General features: G+C 40.4%; 1 protein-coding gene across 3 annotated transcripts in view; it reads left to right on the top strand.

Moving 5' to 3' along the window:
* The window catches only part of CACNB4 (calcium voltage-gated channel auxiliary subunit beta 4), a 135,762-nt gene extending 113,306 nt beyond the window's left edge, over window positions 1-22,456 (top strand). For 2 of the 3 annotated variants that reach the window (XM_081007614.1, XM_081007615.1), the window contains 5 exons: window positions 7,445-7,554; window positions 8,550-8,701; window positions 9,986-10,081; window positions 10,919-11,104; window positions 14,303-22,456. In XM_081007614.1, the coding sequence (XP_080863740.1) occupies window positions 7,445-7,554; window positions 8,550-8,701; window positions 9,986-10,081; window positions 10,919-11,104; window positions 14,303-14,563 (805 nt within the window). In that variant the 3' untranslated portion in view covers window positions 14,564-22,456. Of the gene's footprint in view, window positions 1-7,444; window positions 7,555-8,549; window positions 8,702-9,985; window positions 10,082-10,918; window positions 11,105-12,412; window positions 12,479-14,302 lie in introns of all 3 variants that reach the window. The other variant, XR_013986912.1, reaches the window with a different exon arrangement.
* The last annotated feature ends 3,534 nt before the right edge of the window (window positions 22,457-25,990 follow it).

Below are 25,990 nucleotides of genomic sequence, written 5' to 3'. Positions count from 1 at the left end.
AAGCTGCCATTTTGTTGGATTTATTTCAGCCAAAGCTTTCCTGTTATATGTTTAACACACTTGTGAAGCTCAAAATAACTCTAATTGCAACCTGGCACATGACTACCTATCGGATGTTGAGAAAATTTAAACAGTGTACAGAACAAAGTGCTGAGGGCAGCCAATATTTGCTCAGTAGTGAGAAATAAAACTGCTGTTTGGAGATGGCAGTGCCCAGAAAAAGAGTGTGTCCTCTGTTTGCTTCAAAAGCACCAAACAGAAAACCATCCAAGCAAACAGAAAACAGCCATTTTCCACTGAAGCTGAGATGCATTTTAATTGATATGTGCTTGGTTTGAAACAATTTTAGAATGGTACATCTTTGTCTATATACTGACAGCAAAGATTATCTGAATGTAGCCTTATGTAGTCAAAAAAAGCACCACCAATGCATGAGGAGAAAATATCAGCAGGCTCAGAAAATGCCCAAGGTTTGCATAAGTGTGTGTGTGTGTGTGTGTGTGTGAGAGAGAGAGAGAGAGAGAGAGGGAGGGAGGGAGGGAGGGGGAAAGAAAGCAATTAAAGGAGGGGGTTGTAAACACAAGAACAGCTTAGGGGTCCTTGAATTCTGACTGATGGCTGAGAGAAAGAAAAATGGAAGGCTGGAGGCAGGAAGGAGGAATAAAATGGAGAAGCAGCTAGAACCCCGGACACGACCACTCCACTGTGTAACTGTGCAGTTGTTACTGCACTGTAACTCCCATCAGCCCCAGTCATCTTTGCCAATGGTGATGGATGATGGGAGTTGCAGTCCAGCAACATCTGGAGGGCCACAGGTTCGCCATGAGATAATGTAGGTGAAGGCCTATACAGTGCTACCTCAGGTTAAGTACTTAATTGGTTCCGGAGGTCCGTACTTAACCTGAAACTGTTCTTAACCTGAAACACCACTTTAGCTAATGGGGCCTCCTGCTGCTGCCACGCCGCTGGAGCACAATTTCTGTTCTTATCCTGAAGCAAAGTTCTTAACCTGAGGTAATATTTCTGGATTAGCAGAGTCTGTAACCTGAAGCGTATGTAACCCGAGGTACCACTGTAAGCGCTAGTGTGTCATAGGGATATGAGGGAAATGAGGATTGTGGGATTTGTGTTAAATGTTGTCTCCTCCCATCCCAGCATAGTCTTTGTTGTTCAATCAAGTGAAACCTTACCTGTCTTCTGTCAATAAAATACTTGGTTTGCACAGCATTTCCAGTGATAACCAGGGCTTTTTTTTAAAAGCTGAAACTCACTGGAACTCGCAGGTGGGAGCCGTTCCCATTATAAGAGAACAAGGGAGGCGTTCACCTTGAGAACTGGCACCTCATTTTCTAGAAAATAGCACTGGCTATTCCAATCAGAATAGAGCTGTTGTGGAGCATCAGCTTTGTGGTTCAGTCCCTGGCACCTCCAGGTAGAACTAGAAATGACCCCGCACCAGTGGTTTTCAACCCTCTTTTGGTTGAGGAACCCCCTGCAACATGTCATGATGTCCTGTCAGACCTCCAAGGCTGTCTCCCACACACACACACACACACACACTAAGTCATCTAAATCACTTGTGACATATACACTGCCTGCTTTGTCACACAACACAATTTTTTGACTATTCAGCACTGAAGGCTACAACATGTGGCAGGAGACTAGCTCACGCTATGTTGTTACTCATGATCACTCCCATGGTTGGAGGGACGGGTTACTGGCCAAGACAAGAGCGGGGAAATGAAGTTCCTAAGGTGGGAGATTTTCAAATTTCACTGAAGCATTTTGGGATATTTGTGGGACTCTTCCAGTTAAGAAGCACAACACTGTGTTCTGTAGTGTGTTTTATGACCCAAATTTGAAATGCACTGGGCTGATTATTTATTTATTTTGTTCACCCTTGGGATTTCATCTTTCCCCTTTCATCTTTCTCCTCATCTTCCCAGCTGAGGTAATTAATATATTGTGTGTGAGGAGGACACTAGCTAAACTTGTGCTCCCTATCTTTGAATGAAGTTCTGAAAACCCCTAAAAAGTAACGTGAGTGGTTCCACAATCCTCTCTCACGTATGTCAGGCTAGTTTTGTTTGTACTCCTTCCTCTGATGCACTTAGACCAGCAGCCAACCCACTAGGTCTTAAAACCATGCCAAGATCTGACAGGGCCTTATGAAACACTTTTTTCAAAACAGAATTTATCCACATATTTTTACCCTGTCATTCTGTCCCTAAACATATGAAGGAGGAATGATATATTCCATGACAAGCTGGAAAGTTTTTGAACTGAGTTCCTGAGGGAATACCCGAGTCCAACAGTTCTTACTCTGAATATGTTTCCTAATGCAAAATGTTCCTAATGCAAAAAGTTAACACCACACGCACAACATGCGCCCAGCTGTGCGAGTATCAAAGCCCTTCATAACCATCAGTAGTAGCTTCATACTGTGAATTCTTGCATTTCAGGAAGCTCAGACTCCCTCCCCCCCTTTGAAAAACAATGCTGCTGTTTCTGGATTATCATTGCAAATCATTTATTTCAGTAACAGAGCATTAGGCCTTGGGATATTTCCAAGCCTTTGGGTCAAATATTGGTACTGGTGAGGGCCGTGCTGTGTCCTTTGTGTGTGTATGGGGAGGTATACACACACAACTGAAATATTGATGTGGTCTGTGGCTTCACGAAACAGCTTGAACAGGAAAGCTGGACTAGAAATGTAAACAAGATATGCTGGTTATCTTCATAAAATGGAGATCCTGCCAACCTTTTTCTGAGCCTGGCACAATTTTGGAACCCTGCCACTTCTCACTTTTTGGAACACAAATCTCTTGTGTAGCTGAAGGACACTGTCTTTGGCTGTAGGTGGAGAATACATGGTTTTTAAAATTGCTGTTCCATAAGGGGCATTTATGGGACGTGGGTAGCGCTGTGGGTTAAACCACAGAGCCTAGGACTTGCCGATCAGAAGGTCGGCGGTTCAAATCCCCGCTGTTGTGGGCAGCTATATCCTGGGGTAGTTCTGAATCCATTAGCTCTTCAGGGTCATTGGTAGTGTGTGACTATTGGAGGGTTGTGCCCTGATGTGGCAACCAAAGTTTGCAAAATTGCTCTGATCCCCCTCTGAGGAGACCCCAGTCAGGTTTGAGCAAAGCTGAATCCAGACTGGCTTTTACCAACTTTGCTTGACACACCAGCTGTGTCCCCTTACAGGAATGAGGTGATCTGGTTACAGTTGTCCCATGCCCTGGTAGCATCTAGGTAGACTTGATAAAAGTTGTGCATTATACGTGAGGCTGCTATGAAAAAAGGTGCCTGGAAACGTCAGCTGGTTCAAAACATGGGAGTCGGAATCTTAACTGGTCTTAAAAGTAGGTATGGGGGAGAAATTCATTCAGTCCATTTGCCAAACCTTCCAGAACCAGTACATGAACTGTAACACAGCATTTCCTCGACATTCACCATTATCTAAATTTTGTGATGCAATTCTGCAATCAAATAAAACGTATAAAAATGATTTCTTTTATTTATTTCACAAGATATCATTTGATTGTAATGAAACCCCCAAGTATATTACGAAAAGAATAAAACAAGAAAATTATCCAAAAAACCCCGTTAAAAATAAATATTAAAAACAATTCAAAAAGTACACATGCAGAATGTATATTGATGAAAAGAGCATACAAAAATGTATTGTATTAGAAAAAATTACTTGCAAAAATGCATATTTTGGGGAAAACGTGGATCAAAATGTGTATGAATGTCCATGGGGGCCCTTTCAACTCCACTATTCTGTGATTCAGAACTTCTCAAAAATTGAGAACTGAAGTTGGCAGATTTGCCCACCCCTACTTATAAATGATCTTATATTTTCAGATCTTTATTGGATCCCAATTTGTTTCCAGGCACAATTCTCAGTTTGCTTCCAGGCACAAAACTACTTTTGATTCATAAATTCCTATTGTTAACTCCTTTGCTATTTTATTGCGGATCTTTCATTGAACTTGAAAGCTTCCTTTTAGACTTTTAACAATAGTAATGCATCATTGTAAGTTCTTTAGGGGCAGTCATTTTTGTCTTTGCTCTTGTGGTTTTATTGTATCTGTTTTAAACTGAGTGCTGCCCTTTTACTGATGTGTGGTTTATGAATGGACTTAAACAAAGTCTGAAACTGGTGGCACATCCTCAAGCTTCCTTCTTACCATTAGTGGGTCCTGTTCTGGTTTGGTTTTTTTTTTTTAAGAAATCATGCATTCCTTGTTCAAGGGGTCAACTGATTTCACCCTTCCATGTTAGCTAGGTGGATGTCTTTGTTGGTGCAACAGACTCCTAGAGTTACCTTCTTTGGGCCAAAACGTCAGATGCACCTAAAGTTGTGTGTGGTTGTTCTGGCTCCCATGTTTCCCAACATAGGAGCAGGGACCTGCCGATTAGCTCAGCTCCACTGGTCTTTATGTGAAGAGCATGAGTGACTGCAGTGACAGAGCACTGTGCATGAAGGAGGTTCCTTTCAACCTAGAACGCTGATAGTGCAGGATTTTGGGTCATGCAGAATTTTCTGTGCATGCAGTTGTATGCCCAAAGGCTCATTCATTGCAAGTGGCTGTTCTCTTTGCGTGAAAGGTGATGGACTACTTGGCACATCCTTGCTCCTACTTTGATGAACAGGGGAGCAAGGGCCCCTGAATGGGGATGAAGTTTAGTCTAATCTGACTCCCAAATGTGTTTGTGACACCAGGAGTTGAGGGACTATTGAGAAAAGCTTATGTCCAGAGAAGCTGTTGCTCCTCCTTGCTCTGCCATAGATCAGAAAAGTATAAGTACAGTCATACCTTGGTTCTTGAACGGCTTAGTTGTTGAACAAATCGGCTCCCGAACGCCACAAACCCAGAAGTCAGTGTTATGGTTTTCGAACATATTTTGGAAGCCGAACATCCAACGCGGCTTCTGCTTGAGTGCAGGAAATTCCTACAGCCAATTGGAAGTCTTGCCTTGGTTTTTGAACAGTTTCAGGAGGCGAATGGACTTCCGTAACAGATTAAGTTCGAGAACCAAGGTTCCACTGTATAGCAGAATACTCTTGCTCACATGCACACACACACACACACACACACACACACACACACAAATATGGAATACTCTTGCATACAAGTTTTCCAGTTTTTCTCTTTGCACAGCTAAGGTGGCATGAACCCGCCCTTCAGAGGTGATCATTGTTATGTAGGCACTTGTCAGATGAAACATTTCTGCAGCTAAATGCGTCATCTCTTTGAATTCTCTCACGGTTGAGGTGTTGGCTCTCGTTGGCACCCTCGCACTCCCCTCTCCTGAAGTTCTGAAATAATCTTATATCTCTGCAGCTTGTTGCATGGCTTTGGAAACAGGAATTTATATTAAGTGTGGAACACAGAGCAGGTGTTCTGTCACTGCTGCTGTCAGATGTCTTTCAGTACAGCATATGACTATGGTAACTGGACGTCATTGTTTTCCTATAGGAAACCATGGCAACTGTCAATGGCAAGTCAAGGGTTGCTATGAATAAACCCTTTGTGGAGCATATTTTTGTATCATACGTGGAAGATTCTGAGGCGCATCATTACCAACAAGTATCAGCTATATCTGTTTGGCACAAAAGAAGAAATGAAAGATCATCCTAAGAGGGTCTGATTTCTCCTTTCTACTCTACAGAGTAGCATTTCTTTCATACTGAGGGCCCTCAAGCTGTGTGGGTGGCATTCAACTTTAGTTTTGCCCATTGAAATTAATGGATCTAACATAGTCATTCCAATTAATTTCAGTGGGTCTTCTTTGAGTAAAACTTAGTTGAATACCACCTCATATCTTTATCTGAATATTCATTTGTTTGAAGAATGGTGAAGGTAAATAATAATCAAATAATAATAATATCTGCATCTTGGAACATGGTGACAAATCCTTTATCACGTGTTCCCATCTGTAGGGGAGAAAATACAAATTTAGTGGCTCAGTCAACACAAGAAGCATAAACTTGATTTGTCAGAAAAGGGTAGGGATGCAGCAGTGATACATTTTTCTTTTTTTATGAAAAAGGTTTAATCTGACACACAGTGACAATGGCAAATGGGATTTTTTTAAGGAGGAAAGGGGTGAGGAAGGAAAATGATCAGAAGATACTGAAGGAAGGTGAGGACAGGTGACCTCACCTAGGCCTGAAGTCACCCCCCCCCACCAAAGCAGGCTCAAAGCTTCTCAAAACTTTTCAAAATCATTTTCTCAGCAGCTAAGCATCAGAAACATTCCACTCTGCTGTAACAAAGGTAGAGAACAGTCCATTGTTTCTCAGGCCTTTCTCATGTCTTCTGGCCTTGCTAAAGAACCACATTGCAACTTACTTTCTGTCCGGGAACCATGCCAGAACAAGAGATTGAAACATATCTGAACACTCTGAAACCCCTTTCCTGGGAAGAGTCCAGTAGTCCCAAGACAGCTTTCTGTTCATGCTCAGAGGAACTCATGGGCAGGACTCCTGAGGGAGGAGAAAAGGGGAGGGATCTGGAAGGGTATATATGTTTGTGCACATGACTGTGAACTCGTGCATGCTTTTTGTGACTTATCACACTTGCTCCTTCTACCAGTTCATGGATGGTAGAAATAAAAGCCTTTTCTCCGAAACTATTCCTTGAGTGTCTGTTGACTCCCACTTCCCTTTCCCAGGCGCAATATTTTTCCCACCCGAGGGCAAAGCCTCATAAGGCTACAATACTAGACGCAGTTACTGTCCATACCAATCATAGGGAAGGCTTGTAGTTCCTTAGTGAGATACATGCTTTTGCATGATGGGGAGGAGGCACCAAGAATTGTTCAACAATGCCAGGTCAGAGGCCGCATCACAAGCCTTTGACTGAACAGCCATAACACATCGCCCTCAAAACTGCTGATCTGATTGCATCCTCACAGTTTAAACTGATGGAACAGAGATATTTACGGACTGGCATCTCCAAGTCTAGACATTCAAGATGTAGCTTAATCCCAACTATTTTAATAGAATATGCATCCAAGTGATGTATTTAGGGTAAAATAGAAGCATTGTGGAATAGAAATGAGTGAACAATAATGTTTTTTGGTGTTCTGTAAATCTTGTCCATCTGTGTCCCTGGTTGTTGTTGTTGTTATTAGGTCTTGGGGTATGTTTGTTTGTTTTGTTTTTGTGGGCAGGGTATAAATAATAAATTGTTGTTGTTGTTTTGCATGGTCTTCCGTACATAAAGATCTACTGTAATAGAAGTCATCTTTTAGAATTTTGACTTGTCTGCCTCACCAACACTTTAATTTGTGGATAAGGAGCAGCTGGCATGCCTGGTTTTTCTAGTACATAACGTAAAGTTTACAATGTAAACGGCAATGCACCACAATTTTTATTCTGAAACCTTGACCGAAGTTATTTTATACTCTCCTCTGTTTTTCTTTGTAGGATATCAATAACTAGAGTGACAGCTGACATTTCTCTTGCTAAGAGGTCTGTTCTAAATAATCCAAGCAAGAGGGCAATAATTGAGCGGTCAAACACCAGGTCCAGTTTAGGTAAGACCTTAGTAGAAGTACCGTACATAGTGACACTTGTGTATGGAGGTTTTTGTTTGTTTGTTTTTACGGGTGTCCAGTTGTTGTCCTACTTACTTTCTTGCCCTTCAGAGGCAGAATGCACAAAACTTGCTTGCCTCTGCCACAGGCTGGCTACTGTTTTTTTTAAAAAAGGTTTTCTAAAGCTCTGTATGGTTAAGACCATATTGTCACCTCTCAAGTACTAGCGAGCAAAGTTTCATGTTTGCTATGTAAGTGTATGCTTAGCATCAGCTTGAGAAGTTGCAAGAAAGGTGAAATGTTATGGTGCGTTTGTTCACAACGGTGTAAAGTTTATGAACCTTTATATTGTAAACCGCCTTGTGACCTTTGGATGAAGGCTGGTATAGAAACTTAATGAATAAAATAAATAATAATGAAATATATGGCAATTTTATGAAGACAGTGTCAAAGGTATTCCTAACTTCAAGCACACCAGCACTAGAACTGATAAATAAAAATGGCATTGCCAGAGATTGGAGGGTCCAGAGCTTGGTTGGTTGTAGTGTGGTTTGATTGTATGTGTGAGACAGGGAGGGATTTTGGGGTCAGATTAGCCCTATTGATTTGTAGCTGCTGTGGGGGATAGATCATTGTCTTGTTGGGCTGTGTATATGATAAAGGGGATCAACACGGGGGTGAAGGCATCCTCCTTTGCTTGGCCCCATGCCAGTTTAAGTTTGTTGGTTAACTTTTCTAGTAGGGCGGTTTCCCATATATTTTGGTACAAGTGGTCTATGTTCGCTCCTGATGGGCTTTTCCAGGGTCTAGTTACATTTCTAGCTTCTTTTCCTTGTTTGTTTGTTTTGTAACACAATAAAATATTCAGTAGAAACCCATTTAAAATAAATAAATAAAAAGGACAAGGGACCGCAGTTTTTGAAATGGCAAATTCAGTTATTTCAACCTGTTTTTGGAACGCGTCGATGATGGTATCTCCATTTTTCATTTTGCAGCGGAAGTACAGAGTGAGATTGAGCGTATTTTCGAGTTGGCACGATCCTTGCAGCTGGTTGTTCTAGATGCAGATACAATCAACCACCCAGCACAACTTATTAAAACGTCCTTAGCGCCGATTATTGTCCATGTTAAAGTGTCATCTCCAAAGGTAACATACGTTTTGTGTGTGTGTGTGTGTGTGTGTATACAAATTTATAGCTTTGTCTTTAAAATATTTCATCTTGAATACACTTCAATATTCTTCCCCAAAAGAACGCTCCTCCTTTTTATGCTAATTTCCTTTAAAACATACATTGAGGAAGTTAATGTAGCACTAAGTAGGGTATGCGTTCAGGGAATGAAGTCCACTTGCACAACAGGATGTTTGCACACCTTTGTCCCTGCATGCCTCCTGCACATGCTATAAACATATTCAGGGGGTTCCCCCACCTCTCCAAAGTGGATTTAGGGTGTTTCAGGGGTTAGGGGGAGGGAGTGAAGTCCCATTTCTGTGTTTCTGCATATGCAACAACTTTGTTGAATCTTGACCTAAACTTTTGTGTGTCACCAGAATCTTGCTGATCGTGTGCAGCAACTGAGTATCATAGGATGTTCACCTCCCTTCTGGTCCCACAAAAACGCCTCTGTTTACCTTGCATTCTGCTTGTGCTTGGCAGGGCCTGACGATCACTATGTGAAGTGGGCTTCCCAGATAACTGTGGAGACGGGAGCTCATAATCAGGCCAGAGAAACAGAATTTTTGCTGCTAATGATGGTTGGGACAGCCATTTCACTTCCTTTTTTTCAGGTCCATATGTCTTTACCCCACTTTTTTTTTCTGTCTTAATTTTGCCTTTTCTAGGACAAGAGCTGTGGCCCATTCAAACATTATAGTACCCAACCAGGAGGCTAATGAAAAATACTTCTGACTCTACACTGGAATTATGTTTGTAAGCTGCTTACCAATGTAGCCCGTCCTTAGGGTTTGCTAGCATGGTGGGTATCCATGCAATTGGGCTGATCCAAAATAGTTAAGTGACTTACAATCATTTTAAACCTATAAGGAATTGTTGCCATGAGGAAGCATTACTTTATCCCTATGTACTTGACATGTTCCCCACTAACATTAGAATGTATCTTTTCGTTCCCTACAAAAACACCCTCCAGATGTTGTTGGACTGCAACTCCCATCATCCCTGACCAATGGCCTTGCGGGCTGGGACTGATGGGAACTGGAGTCAAACAGCAGCACCTGGAGGACCACAGATTCCCTATAGATAATGGCTGACAGGTACACAACCTCAGCTCTCCGTACCACAATATATATAATAGCCACTCACACAGTGGCATCACAAACCCGTAGTTTAATATATGGAAGCTGATACGCCTTCAAAATTTACCTCCTTGCTATGCAGTCTGAAAGTAGTCTGATGCTTGTTTTCTCTTCTTTCAGGTCCTGCAGCGACTGATCAAATCAAGAGGAAAGTCACAAAGCAAACACCTGAATGTCCAATTGGTTGCAGCAGATAAACTTGCACAATGTCCTCCAGTAAGTAAAGGACCAGGAAAGATTTTCACTTGGTGCACATTTTTCATGACACATCAATTCACACATTAGCAAAAGCTGTTGTATTGATGTAACATTGTTTTAAAAACGGTACCCATCCTTACTGAACGGGCTATAAATAGCAAGTGATCAGATCCTGAATGTGTTAGAAGAGAGGTCACAAGTCTCACGAAGAGAAGCACTCATCTTTCCACCTCCTCCCATTGTTCATCATGCTTAGTGATGTGCTAAGGCATCTAGGGTTACAGTAACAACCCACTTCTTTTCCACCCAGTACTGGAGAAATTGGCATCACTAGAATAAAAGCCCTCTCAGGTTTACATTACGAGGTCCAGTGTATTGCATTTCTGTCACCAAATCATTTTCCAGTGATCTGTGCTTGTTGAGCTGAAGGGAAGGGAAAACCCCTGCCTGCTGCTGAAATAAATTAAGGTCAGAAGCAACAATCCATTTGCAATCAAAACATTTGAATTGAATAATGACATTTCCCCCACCCCAGTTTTCTTATAAATGAATAATTTTCACTTACAAACTTGTGTCCAGACAGTCTTTTCCCACTCTGGTTTGTGATGGACTCTGAGGCTATGAAAAGGTGGGAGATGCTTTTTAGTGGTAGAGGAGACTGAAACGGGCGAGAGGAACAAATGAAAACTGTCAAAGTTGACAGTGTTTGCAAAGACTTCTGGGTGATATTCAACTAAGTCATATACTCTAGAGTTGGACCTATTGAAATCAATGGGCCCACTATGTTGGCTATCACCCTCCATTGTCTAGCTGTTCAGAGCTGAAAAGTTTGATGCCATGCTTTCTTCTGAACAGGAAATGTTTGATGTCATTCTGGATGAAAATCAGCTTGAAGATGCTTGTGAACACTTGGCAGAATATCTTGAGGCCTACTGGCGTGCCACACACACCACAAGTAGCACACCCATGACACCTTTGCTTGGAAGAAACCTAGGCTCCACTGCACTATCCCCTTACCCTACTGCAATCTCTGGATTACAGGTATGAATCCATGCTTTTGCCAGCAGTGCAGATCAGCTTCATGATGATGTATAAAGTGGTTCGTCCATATCAAACCGTGGGATGGAAAGCCAACTGGCTTGGCCCCAGCCGGAGTGTCTCCCTTCTCAGCCTTGCTGCTGCAGAGATCTGTCAGTCATCCTCCTCCGACGTGCGTCCACGACTCATGCTGCTGTGCATGCAAGAGCACACATTACTCAACAGAGTAAACACACAACAGATAAGGCTTGAGACGTGGATACTATACTAAACTACGCATTTATTATACATAAATCAGGACAAAGAAAAACATGGCCTCTCCCCTTGTTGTTCCTCTCAGAGAGAGAGGAAACAAAAGCAATGCAGAGCAGATGTTCCACTCACGGGACTCCAGTAATCTGTGCTGGAATGTAAACAGACATGTGGCATGTAACAATCCCACATATCTGCAGCAAGGGTGGAATGGAATCTATCTATCTATATATCACACACATACACATTGGACCCTGTGTAAATGCAAATAAAATAAATGTATGCACAACAGCTGCCCCATACCTACAAATGAGGGTATTTCCATTACTTTGTGCACAGTATTATCTCATATTGGATATGTGTGCACACCTCTCCACATTCAAATTTGAGTCCTCCACCCAGGGCTTGGGGATGTTCTCATTGTGTGTTTTCAGCGGCAAATGCTTCACTGGCAAACATTAGCAAAACAGAACCAGTTGGGGCTGATCCATAAATGCATTCCTTGCAGTTCAGTCCTAGTAGTGTCGTGCGTTCAAGTGATACGAAAGTTCTGTTTAGCTAGCTGATCAGTCTGAGATGGCTCATTCCCGAAGCCAAATCGTCACCATGCTACAGAGTAATGTATTTGGCCTTAGTCAAGAGAATAAGAAGAAAATCCAGTTAATTAAGTAGACTTCACATTGGGTAGTTTTGTTTGAATGCAACAGAATATCTATGATGCTAATGCTACTGTGCAGACATCAAGAGCAATGAACATAATTACCTTTGCATTTTTAGCATGAAAAAGCTGCACAGAACGTTCTTAGAAGATAAGTGAGTTATATAAATATAAGCCACTAACTGCTGCTATAGTAAAGCTTGCTGAATAGTTTTCATTTATTTTTCATATGTTGACCAGTTCTCAAAAGTTATAAGACGGAAATTCTCTCCCATTTGCCTCGTTTCTCCCCAGAGGCAACACCTTAGCAAAATTCATTCATCTGTTTGATTTTTTTTTTTTTAATGATGGATAAAATATTATTCCCATTATAAAAAGATTCTGACCATTTTTTTCCACAGGGATAGCTCAAAAACGGCTGGCCTTTGAAACTTCAAACGTGGCATGTAAATAGTCCTTAATGAGAAGTACGTGCTTTACTAAATTTGGAGAAAAATATGTCTTTTCAGTACGAGTTCTGTATGTTTGTAAATGCAAGACCAAGACGTGCACAGAGATCAATTTCACTAAAGAGCTTGGCACATTTGTGTGGCTTTTGATATGTGTACACTTTCCACTGTATGTCAGCTGAAGAGCGTAGCAAGTTAGCAACATTCCTGAAAATTAGATCAACAATCACTTTTTTCCTTAATATTATTATTATTACTATTTTTAAAATTTGTATGTCGCCCTTCATCTGAAGATCAAAGGCGGTTCACAACATAAAATACACTCGTATCACTATTGAAGTGCTGCCGTCCCCGTCCCCCAAAATGCATGTATGCCAAAGTATCTAAATTTCAAATTTATGTTTGATTTTGTAAGGCCAGCTTTGTCACATGGTGTTGTTTCTGCTTAGTGACTGGTTGACTGTGTAAGCAAAAGTTTGAGTTTCGTGCACACATGCTTGTTTTTTTATGTGAAAACATTTCATTTTCCAGTGTCTTTGTGTTGGTAAGCCCCTTTTCTTGAACTTTGACGCTATGCAAATCCAAAAGGATATGGACAAAGCAAATTATTTAGGCACATACCATTTAGGCATGCATATATATATATATATATATATATATAAACTTAAGCTAGTATGTCTCGATCTGAGATATGTTGCAGTGACTGGTGACGCAGTCTAAATAGGATTCTGCTAGGTGTAAGGGAGTCCAGATAAGGGCCCACTTTGTTTAAATGCTGAGTCAACTTCATCCATGCTAACAATGGGCTGAGACACTTCAGGAGCCGCATTTCAAGGTCTTCTGAGTAATTAACAGAGGAAGTTGCTACAGTGGGTATGATTGCATGAGGCTGAGGTTCAATTCTAGGCAGACCACAATAAGAGTGTGGGTGTTCTACGTATTTAAACAAGTTTCAAGCCAGTATGACTAGTGTGGCTTCCTGCCATAGGACCTTGGGAGCTCATTATAGTTTTCCAAGGAAGCTAATGATCTCTACAAAGAAAGTACTCTGACTACCTTGAAAAAAAATGCCTGCAGTATGCCTACTAGCTGCTACTGACCATTGAATTGACTACAAAAATAACAGCTTAGCTATTTTACCCACTTCAATCCAGTGTGGAGAGTTAAACTGAGGGAAAACAGCACCAGTGAAACTTTCCATATATCCGATGGTCTTAAATTTCATTTGGGTAAAGTAGTTCAGAAATAATTTAAAAAATTGATAAAGCCTATGAAGAATAGGATGAGAATTGCAATTGAAGGAAGGGTAAGCTCTATTAGTATATGCTGAACAAGAAAGGGTTACAAATAAAACATTGTAAATCAATGGGAGAAAAGTAGGCGACTTTAGAATTGCCCGCAATGGAAGTATAACTCAATATGCTTTTTAAGAGCTGCATTTTAGAGGAGGTCTTATTTTGAATTTCCAAAAGATCACAGACTAAAAATACAAGTCTTAAAATTCCTCATCAGGCAATGTATCCTGAACCTGAATCCTGAGCCTCCTGTTGAGAATCCCTTCTCCCTGCCAAATGTTTTAAAATAATGTCGTATAGAAGACATCACGCTCCACTGTTTTCTCACATCAGCTTTGAAACCAGACTGTATTCCCAAGTATACAAAATAGCAGCCAAATGTCTCTTAAATGAATGATGGGAGCATATGGATTCTGAAGGCCCTCTCAGAACAAGAATGCAACTAATTCAGAAGGAGCGAAATGAAATTGTTTCTCCCAACTCCCCACCCCACCCCTTTGTTGTTGTTTTTTTTTAAAAAAACCCTTGAATTCTTTACTATTTATAGAGCCAACGGATGAGGCATAGCAATCATTCTACTGAGAACTCTCCAATTGAACGACGGAGCCTAATGACCTCTGATGAAAACTACCACAACGAAAGAGCTCGGAAGAGCAGGAACCGCTTGTCTTCCAGTTCCCAACACAGCCGAGATCATTACCCGCTTATGGAAGAAGAGTACTCCGACTCATACCAGGACTCCTACAAACCTCACAGAAACAGAGGGTCTCCTGGAGGATACAGCCATGATTCCCGACATAGGCTTTGAGTACAAGAACCTGGGGGGAAATGGTACTCGTCCGTTGCCAACTTGCCATAACATAGCTAGGCCAAATGAATCAACTCGATTCAGCAGTTGCGGCATGGTTTTTACTATGCTTACAGGCTGCCACCGTTTAATGCTATATAAAAAGGGGTGAAACATACAGATCATGCCCTTCATATGTTTAGGAAGAAGATAGTTTGCCCAGTCACTTTAGATGTGTTTTATTTCCAGTGTAGAGATTTAATTTTAGAATCAGTACCTTTTCTCTTCATTAGACACTATTAGACACATCAATTTGTAATTTAGGATTACCTGTTGAAGCGCATATAAAATGATTTCCTGCACTGGAAATTCCAAATGACCAGTTCCAGTTGGAACCAATTTATAAACCAATTCCTGTTGGAATTTGGGCGAAATTGACTGGAAAGTCAACCTGAGCATGTTGCGGTCAGTTTAAAAATAAAATAAAATAATGAAGAATAATGAAACCATTATAAGCAAAATAAATAAATAAATAAAAGCTATAGAACTTGTTTATCAGAAGGTGAATTTATATAGATAGATAAATACAGATAAAAATAAAACAATTTTAATGTATTTATTTCAGATTAACCAAATGTAAGCAGTCAATAGTGCCAAAAACGATGAGCGAATGCAGCAGTTAGACTCCTTTCCAGTTTAAAGTGATCTGTATGGGATGAGTTTTTTCTCTCTCTCCTCCCAGCATATGCATTGCAGCAAACTGTATGATGTCGATAGTTTTTTTTTTGCATTTTGCTAATGACAATATAGAACTATTTCAGGAACTTTAAATAAACTAGGAGTAAGAAGCCTAACCATTTTTAATGTGGTGGTGGTGGTGGAGGATGTGGGCACACATTCACTGTCCTGGAAACATGCTCCTTTAATCCCAGTCACACCTTCGAAGTGTGTGAAGTGGATGTGTGGGATTTTGCTAGCTGGCCCTGCCTCGGCTATCACATGCTAAGCATAAGGTGTGGCTGTTTTGCTGAAGGCTCTTCTGGCGCGATCCAAGTCCCTAATTGCATGTACAGTTCTACATGTGTAGAGCCCTGATCCCCTCTCCATGAACCCAGGTCTTGTGAAGGTGTGAGCAGGGCTCGTTCACTCATTGGAACACTTTTGGGAATTTGGTTATTGTTTATTTTGTTGGCTAACAATGCTTAAGCACTACTAATAATCTGTATCAGGCACAAAGCTCATAACCATCTTAATGTTCTACTTGGGTCAACAACAAATTGGCCTTGCACTCACAGGGAGGAAAAAGAAGATGCATTCATACTAGGGCTTAAACGTGTGTATTAATACATCCAGAAGAACTATGGTATCATCATTTTTCCTACCAAAGATTTAAGAGCATATTGCTCAGTGATTTGTCAACAGACCATAGTAGCATGACGGTTTTGCACAAAAAATGAACAAAGATAATTCCAACTGAAGGACTTCAGGAGCAGTGCTTTAGTGAGGACGCCCCTAAAATTTGAGGACTTGTTGTTCTCAGGCGCTTTCTGGAGAATGACAAACCATTTTCTATATTGTGTTATAAAGTATGACGTTTTAAGCTATTTTTTCCTGGTCTGAATGCATCACCTCTCACATACAGCAAAAAATACTTCATCGAAAACCCTATATAAAGTCATGCCTTACAGTCTTCCATCTTGATCCAGATTCCATTTGTGCTGCGGTACATAATCAGAGTTCCTGCTTGTGTTTGGTTCTCCTCATGCATTTAAGTGTAAAAGGAAGCTCTGTGTGCGCGCGCACACACACACACACACACACTTCCTTTGTGTGTACAGGGCTGGTTCTTCATTGAAATGAGTGGGGACACCCATACATGTAGAAGCTCTATAGATGAATCACTCTATGAATGAGCGAAAATCATAGCATCCACACAGAAGGTTGGCCAAAGACATTTTGCTGAGGCAAAGAACAAGATGGTTCCTCCCAGCTGACTGGGCACTGGCAACGTGACAGTATCCTCTACTGCTAGTTTAGGGGGTGCATGACTGGTAATTTGGCACACATAATTCTGATCCCCAGCAGAGGGGAATGGTCAGGGAGCTGAGGAAGAATATTCAAGGGCACCTCCATCCCACAGTATCTGATGCCTGTTGCAGCTGCCTCACTCTGCCTAACAATAGCATGTGCTCTACAACTTTGGATATTTATAATAGGGCAATGGAAATGTTTATTTTCTCCAAATCTTTTAACAATGTAAAAGTAACCATTGGAATGCGGCAGTGTGGAATACATTAAAAACCAATATTTTAGGGTTTTTTCCAGACAGTTCTAAAAGGGGGGCAGTATTCTGAGTGTAATACTTGTGGTTCTTCTAATCTCAGCTCCATACAAGGAAAGCTGCTGAGGGGTAGCTGTTTACCTCCCTTTTTAAGAGAGAGGTGAGCTGCAGTGCTAGAGACAGGAAGCACACACAAACTTGAAAAGAAAAGAGGGGCGCTAAAGGTACAAGAAGTAGTGAGAATTTGCTGTAGGATAGAGTGGCTAACCATAGCCCTCCATAATGTTGAACTACAACTCCCATCATCCTTGGCTATTGACCATGCTGGCTGGGGCTGATGGGATTTGCATTGCAATTCAGCAACATCTGGAGTGGCCCTGGTTAGTCACCACTGATGTAGTGGAAATGGTACAAAACACCTATATCAAGAGGCTCTAGGGAAGAATCAGATGATTTCTATGTCTGTGCAAAGTTGAGTTTCTAGGACTAAGCTGAAATAATTTCCAAGAACTTCTTACTCACTAGGGATAGTTCTTCAGGAGTAACTAAATATAAAATAATGTACATGCCTGATTCCTAGACTGAAAGGTGAATAGTGTGTGTGTGTGTGTGTTACTAAATTATATATATAGAATTTATAAAATCAGTCTCAAAGAGCCATATGATTATTGGAACTACTAGCTACCATGACAGAGTTCACTGTTGAACACTGTTGAACACAGACAAGGCACGTACTGTATAAAAAACGTTAGTTCTGAAAGGAATCACCTAGACTTAGAATGTATCGTGAATTTTTCTGGCTTAGTCCTGGAAGCTTGAAGTTGAACCTCCCTTGGTTTTAATTCATTGCTCTTCCTTGAGGGAAGCTTTGTGCAAACATACTTTTTAAAGGGCACTTTAGGCTGCAGTCCTGAACACACTAAGACGAAAGCCCTACCCAACACAGTGGGACTTACTTCTGAGTATACATGTTGTTTTGATTTGATTTAAAGAGGAAGCTCAGGGCCTCCAGAAAAGAGAGTAACTTAGAAAATTTAAACTTTCTAAAAAATCCACGAAATGATGGAAATCTGGAAGATGGAGAAGTTGTTATTTATCACTACTCCTATTAAAGGCTCTGTCCAGTTTGTGCCACTGAAACTTGTTCTGCCAAATTCTATACCGCACTTGGTATTGTAATTGATGGGCTAGCTGGGGGAAGAATCTTGTTTTCGCCTGCAACAAAACACTGTGCTTTGAGTGCAGGGAAAATGAGATATGCCAACAGCTGAAGTGGTTTTGTTAAGAAAAAATATCAGGATACCCTGAAGGAAATGAGTAGCTGTGCAGTTGCTGCACAAAAGAGTATTGTCTGGAAATGCCCTTCGGGAAATATGTGTTTATTGATAGTGTGATTAGTTCTAACTGGCTGGAGGGAAACATGGATTTTTATGGGTCTGGACTGTAGGCAAACTTGAAAGTTTTCCTCATCAAAATGACCTTTTTCAGCAGTCTTGCTACAAACCTAGGAATTGTGCCTATATTTTTCACTATAAAATTATATAACTGGTGATTTCAATACTTCAGATATTTTGCTGCCTTGTGTCAAGTGAACACTTGTTTTCATTTTCTGCTTTATTTGCTTTTTAAAATGGCACTTTTCTTGCTGTCAGACCTATGTCTTACAATGGCATGCATGCCTTTTACCCAGTATAAGTAAATTAACTTTGTTATAAAGATTAATCATTTTTCATTCTGGGATTTTAAAAACAGGACTCCTTGCTGTTCTCAAACCTAGAAAAGCAACACTTAAAAATGGCCACATACCAAAATGCTGAGATGTGCATGATAATTTTCTCTGTGCATATGTATCCTTCGCTCATCCCTTTATAGCAATTTAAACCTGAAACCCTCCAATTAATCACAGTTTTCCATTTTATCTGAATTGCAGAAACTGTGGTTACCAGGTTATGAACAAGCCAGGATCTTAAGACACTTCCAAACCCTGTGTTTCCTGGCTTGTTCCAAACCTCCTAACCAGGTTTTCCTGGGTCAGACAAAACAGGAAACTGTGATTAGTTGGACACATCCATGTCTAATTGCTGCAAAGGACAGAGAAAAAGGCAAGAGCCTTGTACATCTCTCAGCTCTAATAACTTGAATCACGCCAATTTATTGTCATTCTGTCACCTTCTGGTCACAATTATCCTGCTGATCAGAACCGTAAAACTGTCCAACTTCTAAATTTCAACTATGCTCATCAGCTTTTAAACCACTGGACGAATCTCAAGCCAGAGTAAATTATTAGTGGAATTATATTAGTACCAACTTGGATAGAAACTAGTGCATGGTTGCATTGTGTAATATTTGTATATTTTAAGTATGGAGGACAAATTGAAAGCGTCATTTTCTTCTACAGTTCCTCTTGGCTCTGAGCTTTCCCCTTCAGTGCTGTGCCAAAAAGTACACAAATGCCCCAATTACCACTCCATTGTGTCCCTTCGCCCTTGCATGGGGCATATCCAGCCAAATAACAAATACTATAAACTGTGCTTTCCGTGTTATAAAAACCTGCACTTCACCAAGCAACATGGAAACATTTCCCACAAATAGTTTCTGTTTCTCATAAGTGAAAGCAACAACCTGATAAACTTGAGGGAGAAAGTCTATGTGGATTATGTATTACAACCAGAGATTAATTATATTTTTAGAAATATTCAAATAAACCTAACCTGTAATTGCAACTCAAAGATTTACAAGTTATGTTTTTAGAAGGAAAACAGAGTAGGATCACTCTTTAGAAGATGGCATTCCTACTTTTTAACGTCAAAATTAACTGTTGAAAATGTAAGTCTTAGTTTTCCCCTTCTTTACAAGAGTCACTGTTAAAATAGGTTTCAAAAGCAATCTGCCCCAAAATGTTTGGCTTGCAGTCTGCTTGGGGCAAATTGACTAAAATGCTTCTGTTATTTACCCCCCTTGAGTAACTCTTGGTGTGAGGGTCTGAAAACCAAGTTCCTCCAATATTCATAATATGAATGATTTTAAAGTATAACGTACAGCCCAAAGTAGAGTTGCTGAGGAAGATTCTTCTAAGGCTGCAAGTGGAGTTAATACTTCACTGTTTGGAAACAGGCAGATAATAGATGTCTGAATAGCTAAAACAAGGAACAGGGCAAGAGAACATAAGGTGAGGGCCATATTTGTAGTCTTTGATCAACTCAGCCTTAGCCCTCAGTGCTATGGAGTAAATCCAGAGAGTCCCCTCCATGAATGGAAGGGATTCCATTCATGGAAGGCACCTAGATCCATCAGAAGCTCCTTGCCTGGAGGAAGGAGTGGAGAAGGCAAATTTGCCAATTGCCCCTTTCCCATGCGTCTTCTCATTCTGTTCTGGAGAGTCCTCTGCCCTTCCAGAATGGACTTTGAAGGAGCACAAAAGGAGGAAACTGCAGAAACTGCTTCCCTGCAAGGGGAATTATGTTGAGTGCAGCCCTGTGCAATTAACCCAGAAGTTACGGTAAGTCCAAGGGCATTAAGAACGTAAGAATTTCCTTGCTGAGCGCGTTGAGTCCTGCGTTCGGTTTCCCACAATGTTTAGTTGTTCTTGCAAGCCAGATAGGACATGAAGGTGATGGGCTTCCCTGCAACATGTGATTTTCAGAGGTACACTGCCTCTGAACATGAATCTTCCATTTTGCTACCCTGGCTGGTAGCCATTCATAGACTTCTCTATGAAGCTGCCTAGTTCTCTCTTTTTTTGAAATTCATCCCAGAGGCAGCCACCCCCAAATCCTTTGGTAGTGATTTCTGCTCTAGTTACATATTGTAAACAAGACACACCAAGTAAGTGTGGATATCATTGCAGTTTCATTGAGTTCGGCCTGAGTGACTGCTTCAGTATTGGGCACCGAACTGGCAGCATGATCTGCCATATTTTATGCTATAGCCCAATGGAGCATTTTACAGTACTTTTTATGTCTTGATTACATGTACTGCATATTCATCTGCATGAAAGAGAAGGCATTAGGAAAAAACATTTCTTAAAAGTTTTACAAGTTCCTTTTATGTCCTCATTAAAGTATTAATTGCCATGAATGCACTGAAATATGTAGATCTAGACTAGAATGCTCTTTATTCTCTAGTAACATTATTGACCAGACCATTTAACTGCTTGAAGATATTTGCATTTTATGGTGGATCGCTGCAATGGCACTCAAATGTATTTTCCCTAGTAAATGAGATTATGCTTTTAGCATTTCAGAAAGAAAATAAATTAGTTTTAAAGCCTTTGGGAACTCCCCCCCTCCCCCTAAGTCTTCTTTGACAATCTAGTAAAAAGTAAAGATCCACACAGTGGAAATAATCCTAAACCTGCATTATCTTCTCAGGCTGCAAAATTACGTTTGTCTACTAGTCCATTTGATAGAGAGTCTTTTTTGTTATGCTGTCTAGTAAAAATGCTATCTGAATGGTGCCAACTTCCTTAAGTTTCACTTGCTGGTGCCTGCAACTGGTTCACACTCAGATAATGCCTACACAAGAAATAACTATGGTGGATTCTATCAGTGGTTTTCTTAATTCGTACTCATAGCAAAGAGAAGCACCAAAAAGGAACAGTTTACGTTGGGCTTCACCTAGTTTATTATGGGTGCAGATCCTACATCTCCCACCTGGCCAAGAAATGCAAGATCTGAGAATGCGTTCTTTGGGCAAGCAGAGGTGGGAAGGCTGGCCAGAGGTATAGCACAGAGGTGTCCATCCCTTGTAATGGCCCTAAGTGTTGCCTCCACATGTTCAGAGGGAACAGCACTGTTACGTTCTGAGGTGGTGATCTCTCCACATGCGAACACTGTTCCCATAGTGGACTGAATTGAGCCCATATTGTGTCACAGTAGCACATTTTCAGTTTGGATGAATGCCTTTTTAAAAATGGTGTTTCTTTAAATGCACTGTTTAAAAGAAAAAAGAAAAACACTGGTTATTACCTACGTGAGCATTAAAAGCCTACGTTATCTCGTCCTCCGCCCTGCATTGGCTTTCTGTAAAAAATTAATGGAGACCCAAATAAATAAGGCTATGGCTACAATTCTGTGCACATTTAACTTTGGGAGTAAGCTGCACTGAACTGTATGAATTACGCCCATAGGAATATGCAAAGGATTGAGCTGCATGAATAATTTCCTGCTTTTAATATAAGACCTTATTACGATCCTGTTACGCTGCTTCTTATACCAATTGGTCTATATACAGGTATTTCAGAGTGTTTTAAGAACGTGTCACGTTGTTTCCATTTTAAAGCATTTGAGGGTTGGCTTTGTTTTTCCGGGGGTGGGACTGTCTTGATATGATGGCCTTAGCATACATCTGCGTACAAATTTTAAAAGCAGACAAATGCACTCTTGATGCTGGCAGGGCATTTGTGCCAATTGGGGTGCTGCACCAACAATTGAATCGAGTATATCAAAGTTACCTTGTTACATGGGTTGTTTCCCTCTGTCTTGATTGCTTTGCCAAACTGTATTTTAAAGATCTGATTGTTGGGTTCTTTTGCAACTTGTGTAGTTAAAACAGTTTTCTCATGGCATGTACATTCGAAAATGGATAATGTTTTGTAGCCATACAGTTTATTAAAGTCAACCCTGCAGCAAAAACCTCATAAGAATAACTGGATCTCAGTAAAGCTCCACTTTGAGTTTAAAGTGTATCTGCTTTAAAATCCAAAATAAAATACGACACTTGGGTCTAAAAAAAATGTCCAGGTCAGGAAGTTTCACTTTGAATTGCTTCATCTTGCACTCAGTTCACTCACTTTAAGTTCCCTAGCAAGAATATTGTCTCTTGCTATTTCTGCTACCTACCTCTTGACTGCTTCTCACCCTCAATTTCTGATTTAAAGGAGCTGCATTTACACTAACGAAACTCCTTCAAATCAGAGGTTTTTGTGCAAGTACAAACATGAAGTGTATTGAATCAGGGCATTTCCCAATAAACCATTATAAGAATTCACAGAGTTACCTTTGCTGCATGTCATCTTGCCCTTATTTTCCCGCCCCTCCCTGTTTTTAAAATACCATTTAGAACTGGCCATGGGATGTTCCCTCTGTCTGTGTGCCCTTACTTGGAAAAGAAGGGCTATTGCAATGGATCCTCTCCCCCCAAAAGAAATGAGTAAGAAGAAAGCGTTTACAGCAGTACTATATTAAGTAAATTTTGTATGCTGCTGCCATCCAGTTAAACAAATGTTTGTAATCATTACAATATTTTTTAGCCATCAACATTAGTTTAAATTTCCACCATCAAGCTAATAAAACCAGCATAATTTTGTGACTATGAAACAATAGTTTTGAAGAAGAAGAAAAGCATATTTCTTATTCTAGATCAGGGCTAGGGAATCTGTGGCTCTCGAGATGATGTTTGACTACAACTCCCATAATCCCTGGCCATAGCCTATGCCGACTGACAATGAGAGTTGGAGGGCCACAGGTTCCCCCAGCATTGCTTTTGATGGTGTCTCTTGTGAAATATGCCTGCAGTATGTTAGAAAAGGTATTCCATTCCTGTGTGAGAGTGAAAGGGCAATGTCTCTTCCATCTGCAATGTTTGTAAGTTCTTTTTTTAAGTGTTGCCCTTTAAAAATTGGGTGTTAGAGGTCCCTTTTTATTCTGTTAAAAAGCGGTTCAATTTATTTAACTAAACAATTAAAGGTTGCAGCCCTAGTTTTGACAGGTCTCTCATGAGCCAAGAGCTTTTCCCTCCATGGGGTTTGAGATATGTAATTTAAATAAATCTGCACAGTGCTCTTCAGCTATGGTCCCTGGGCAGTTTACACCAAAATAAAAATGCATAGTAAACGTAAAAAAAAAAAACCAAACGTACAATAAACGCCACAGCTAAAAACAGTTAAATTTAAAAATGTAAAAGCTGGGAGAATTATTATATTTATGTTGTTGTTGTTGTTTAGTCGTGTCCGACTCTTTGTGACCCCATGGACCAGAGCACGCCAGGCACTCCTGTCTTCCACTGCCTCCCGCAGTTTGGTCAAACTCATGTTTGTAGCTTCAAGAACACTGTCCAACCATCTCGTCCTCTGTCTTCCCCTTCTCCTTGTGCCCTCCATCTTTCCCAACATCAGGGTCTTTTCCAGGGAGTCTTCTCCTCTCCTGAGGTGGCCAAAGTATTGGAGCCTCAGCTTCAGGATCTGTCCTTCCAGTGAGCACTCAGGGCTAATTTCCTTAAGAATGGATGCGTTTGATCTTCTTGCAGTCCTTGGGACTCTCAAGAGTCTCCTCCAGCACCATAATTCAAAAGCATCAATTCTTCGGCGATCAGCCTTCTTTATGGTCCAGCTCTCACTTCCATACATCACTACTGCCTTGTGCCAAATAAGGGTAAGTGTGTTGGTGACAGGGGAACCGCCCTGGGGAGGAAATTTCACTAACAAAGTTACCAAGATTTTCCTCTGACCACTGCACCTTACCTCAGATAGCTTGTCTCTCATTAGAAAAGGGAAAGGAGAGCTATTGTTTCTGGATGGGAGAGTCTTCAAAGAGTATATTTGCTCAGACAGGCTGACCAGGGAGCAGGCGTTCTTTCAGTACCTTGTCCCAAGCCATGTAGGGGCTTTAATGCTAAGCACCAGCACTTTGAATTGTGCCTGACAACGGTTGCCAGTTTAGGACTTTAATGACTGCTGAAACACTGTTCCAGCCACCAGTCCTAGTCAATAGCCTAGTAGCTGTATTTTGAACAATACAGATTGTTTGTCATATAATGGTAGCTACGCAGATCCACAACTGCGCTTCAAATTCAGTTTGAGGACAGATAAGCTACTTTAAACAGAATACTTTTTCTGCACAGAAAGTACCTTCCATATAGGAAATGAATATGAAAGCTGTGAGTCTCTCTGCCACAATCCTGCTGCTTCATCTTACATTATTTAACGCATTACATTACATTATTTAATTAAATTATTTAATTATTTACAGTACTTGAAACCAGGGATTTTCTGCTTTGAGTACATGATTTCTATCTCTAGAGCGGCCAACAGGAGTCTTCTGCTTTGTTTTAGAATCCTTGTAATCTCATTGAATTAGGATTAAGAAGTGTAGTTCCAAAGCTTGTTTAAATCTAAGTACTCTTTCTTTAAAAATTTGTTTTTGATTGGGGTATTCAAGGGCCGTAAGCTTCCATTGTTTTGTTGTGCTATAGTTTTGCAGTGGTTTCTATTTGGACTCCATAATGCTCACGATTCTTTAGAAGTCCAAAATTAATAAAACATAAGGCAAAGCCTATTTTCTTAAATTATATCCACAATATATTTCATACATTGGCCACTGAACTGAAAGTTGGAAACTTATTTGAAAAGGAAATGATGTAATTCATGCAGATTTGTATTAAATTTAATTTGCATGATTGCTTGGTTAAAAGGAGTGCTACTACAATTGATTCCACCTCCTCCCCCATGATTCATCATTACCTTAATTTTTTATTTTAAAAAACCAATAGACATACAATCATCAAAACACTTATTCTAGGATCCACTCCAGATTTTAGTGGCTAGATGGATTGCAACAATATTAGCCTAGCCAGTTTCAAATTTGGCAAAAGCAACACTGTTCCCTTTTGTTACCACAAAGAAAGCCCACATTTTAAGAGCGACAACTAACTGGCTTGGTATTACGTATTCTTTCAGATCCGAAACATACAATGTCGAAAAAGAGTAGAAAATACCTAAATGAATGGATTTGGACTAAGGGCTGTAGACTCAAACTAGGATGAAATTTATTTAGTTATAAATAATGAAGACACTATTTTTTTCCTGAAATTTGTGGAATATTTTTTCAGATAACTAGCATAGAAAAACTTCCTCTTTACATCAATTCCTTTGATCCAAAGGAAGTATTTTCAAGGTGACAGGGGGAAAACAAATTTTAACATCATTTATAATTCTTTTTTAGGTGCACTTAGTAGCTATTGTATTTTAAACTGTAGTGGAAAAGAAGAAAGCTACTGTGGAAAACATTTGCATCTCATTAGTATTACTGAATAAATTTGCCTTTTTGAGCACAAGAATCACTAGAATTTCCAAGCAATGGCCTGCATTGCATTGCATTGCAATTTGGGGGATTGGATCCTCCAGCTTCTATCACCTACTAAAGTCTCACTGCTGAAAATGGCTCCTTTAA

Source organism: Podarcis pityusensis, assembly GCF_964106645.2.
Source record: "Podarcis pityusensis genome assembly, chromosome: 1".
NCBI classification, from domain to species: domain Eukaryota; kingdom Metazoa; phylum Chordata; class Lepidosauria; order Squamata; family Lacertidae; genus Podarcis; species Podarcis pityusensis.
The sequence above is the reverse complement of the archived record's forward strand: the minus strand, read 5'-3'. Positions and strand labels throughout refer to the sequence as shown.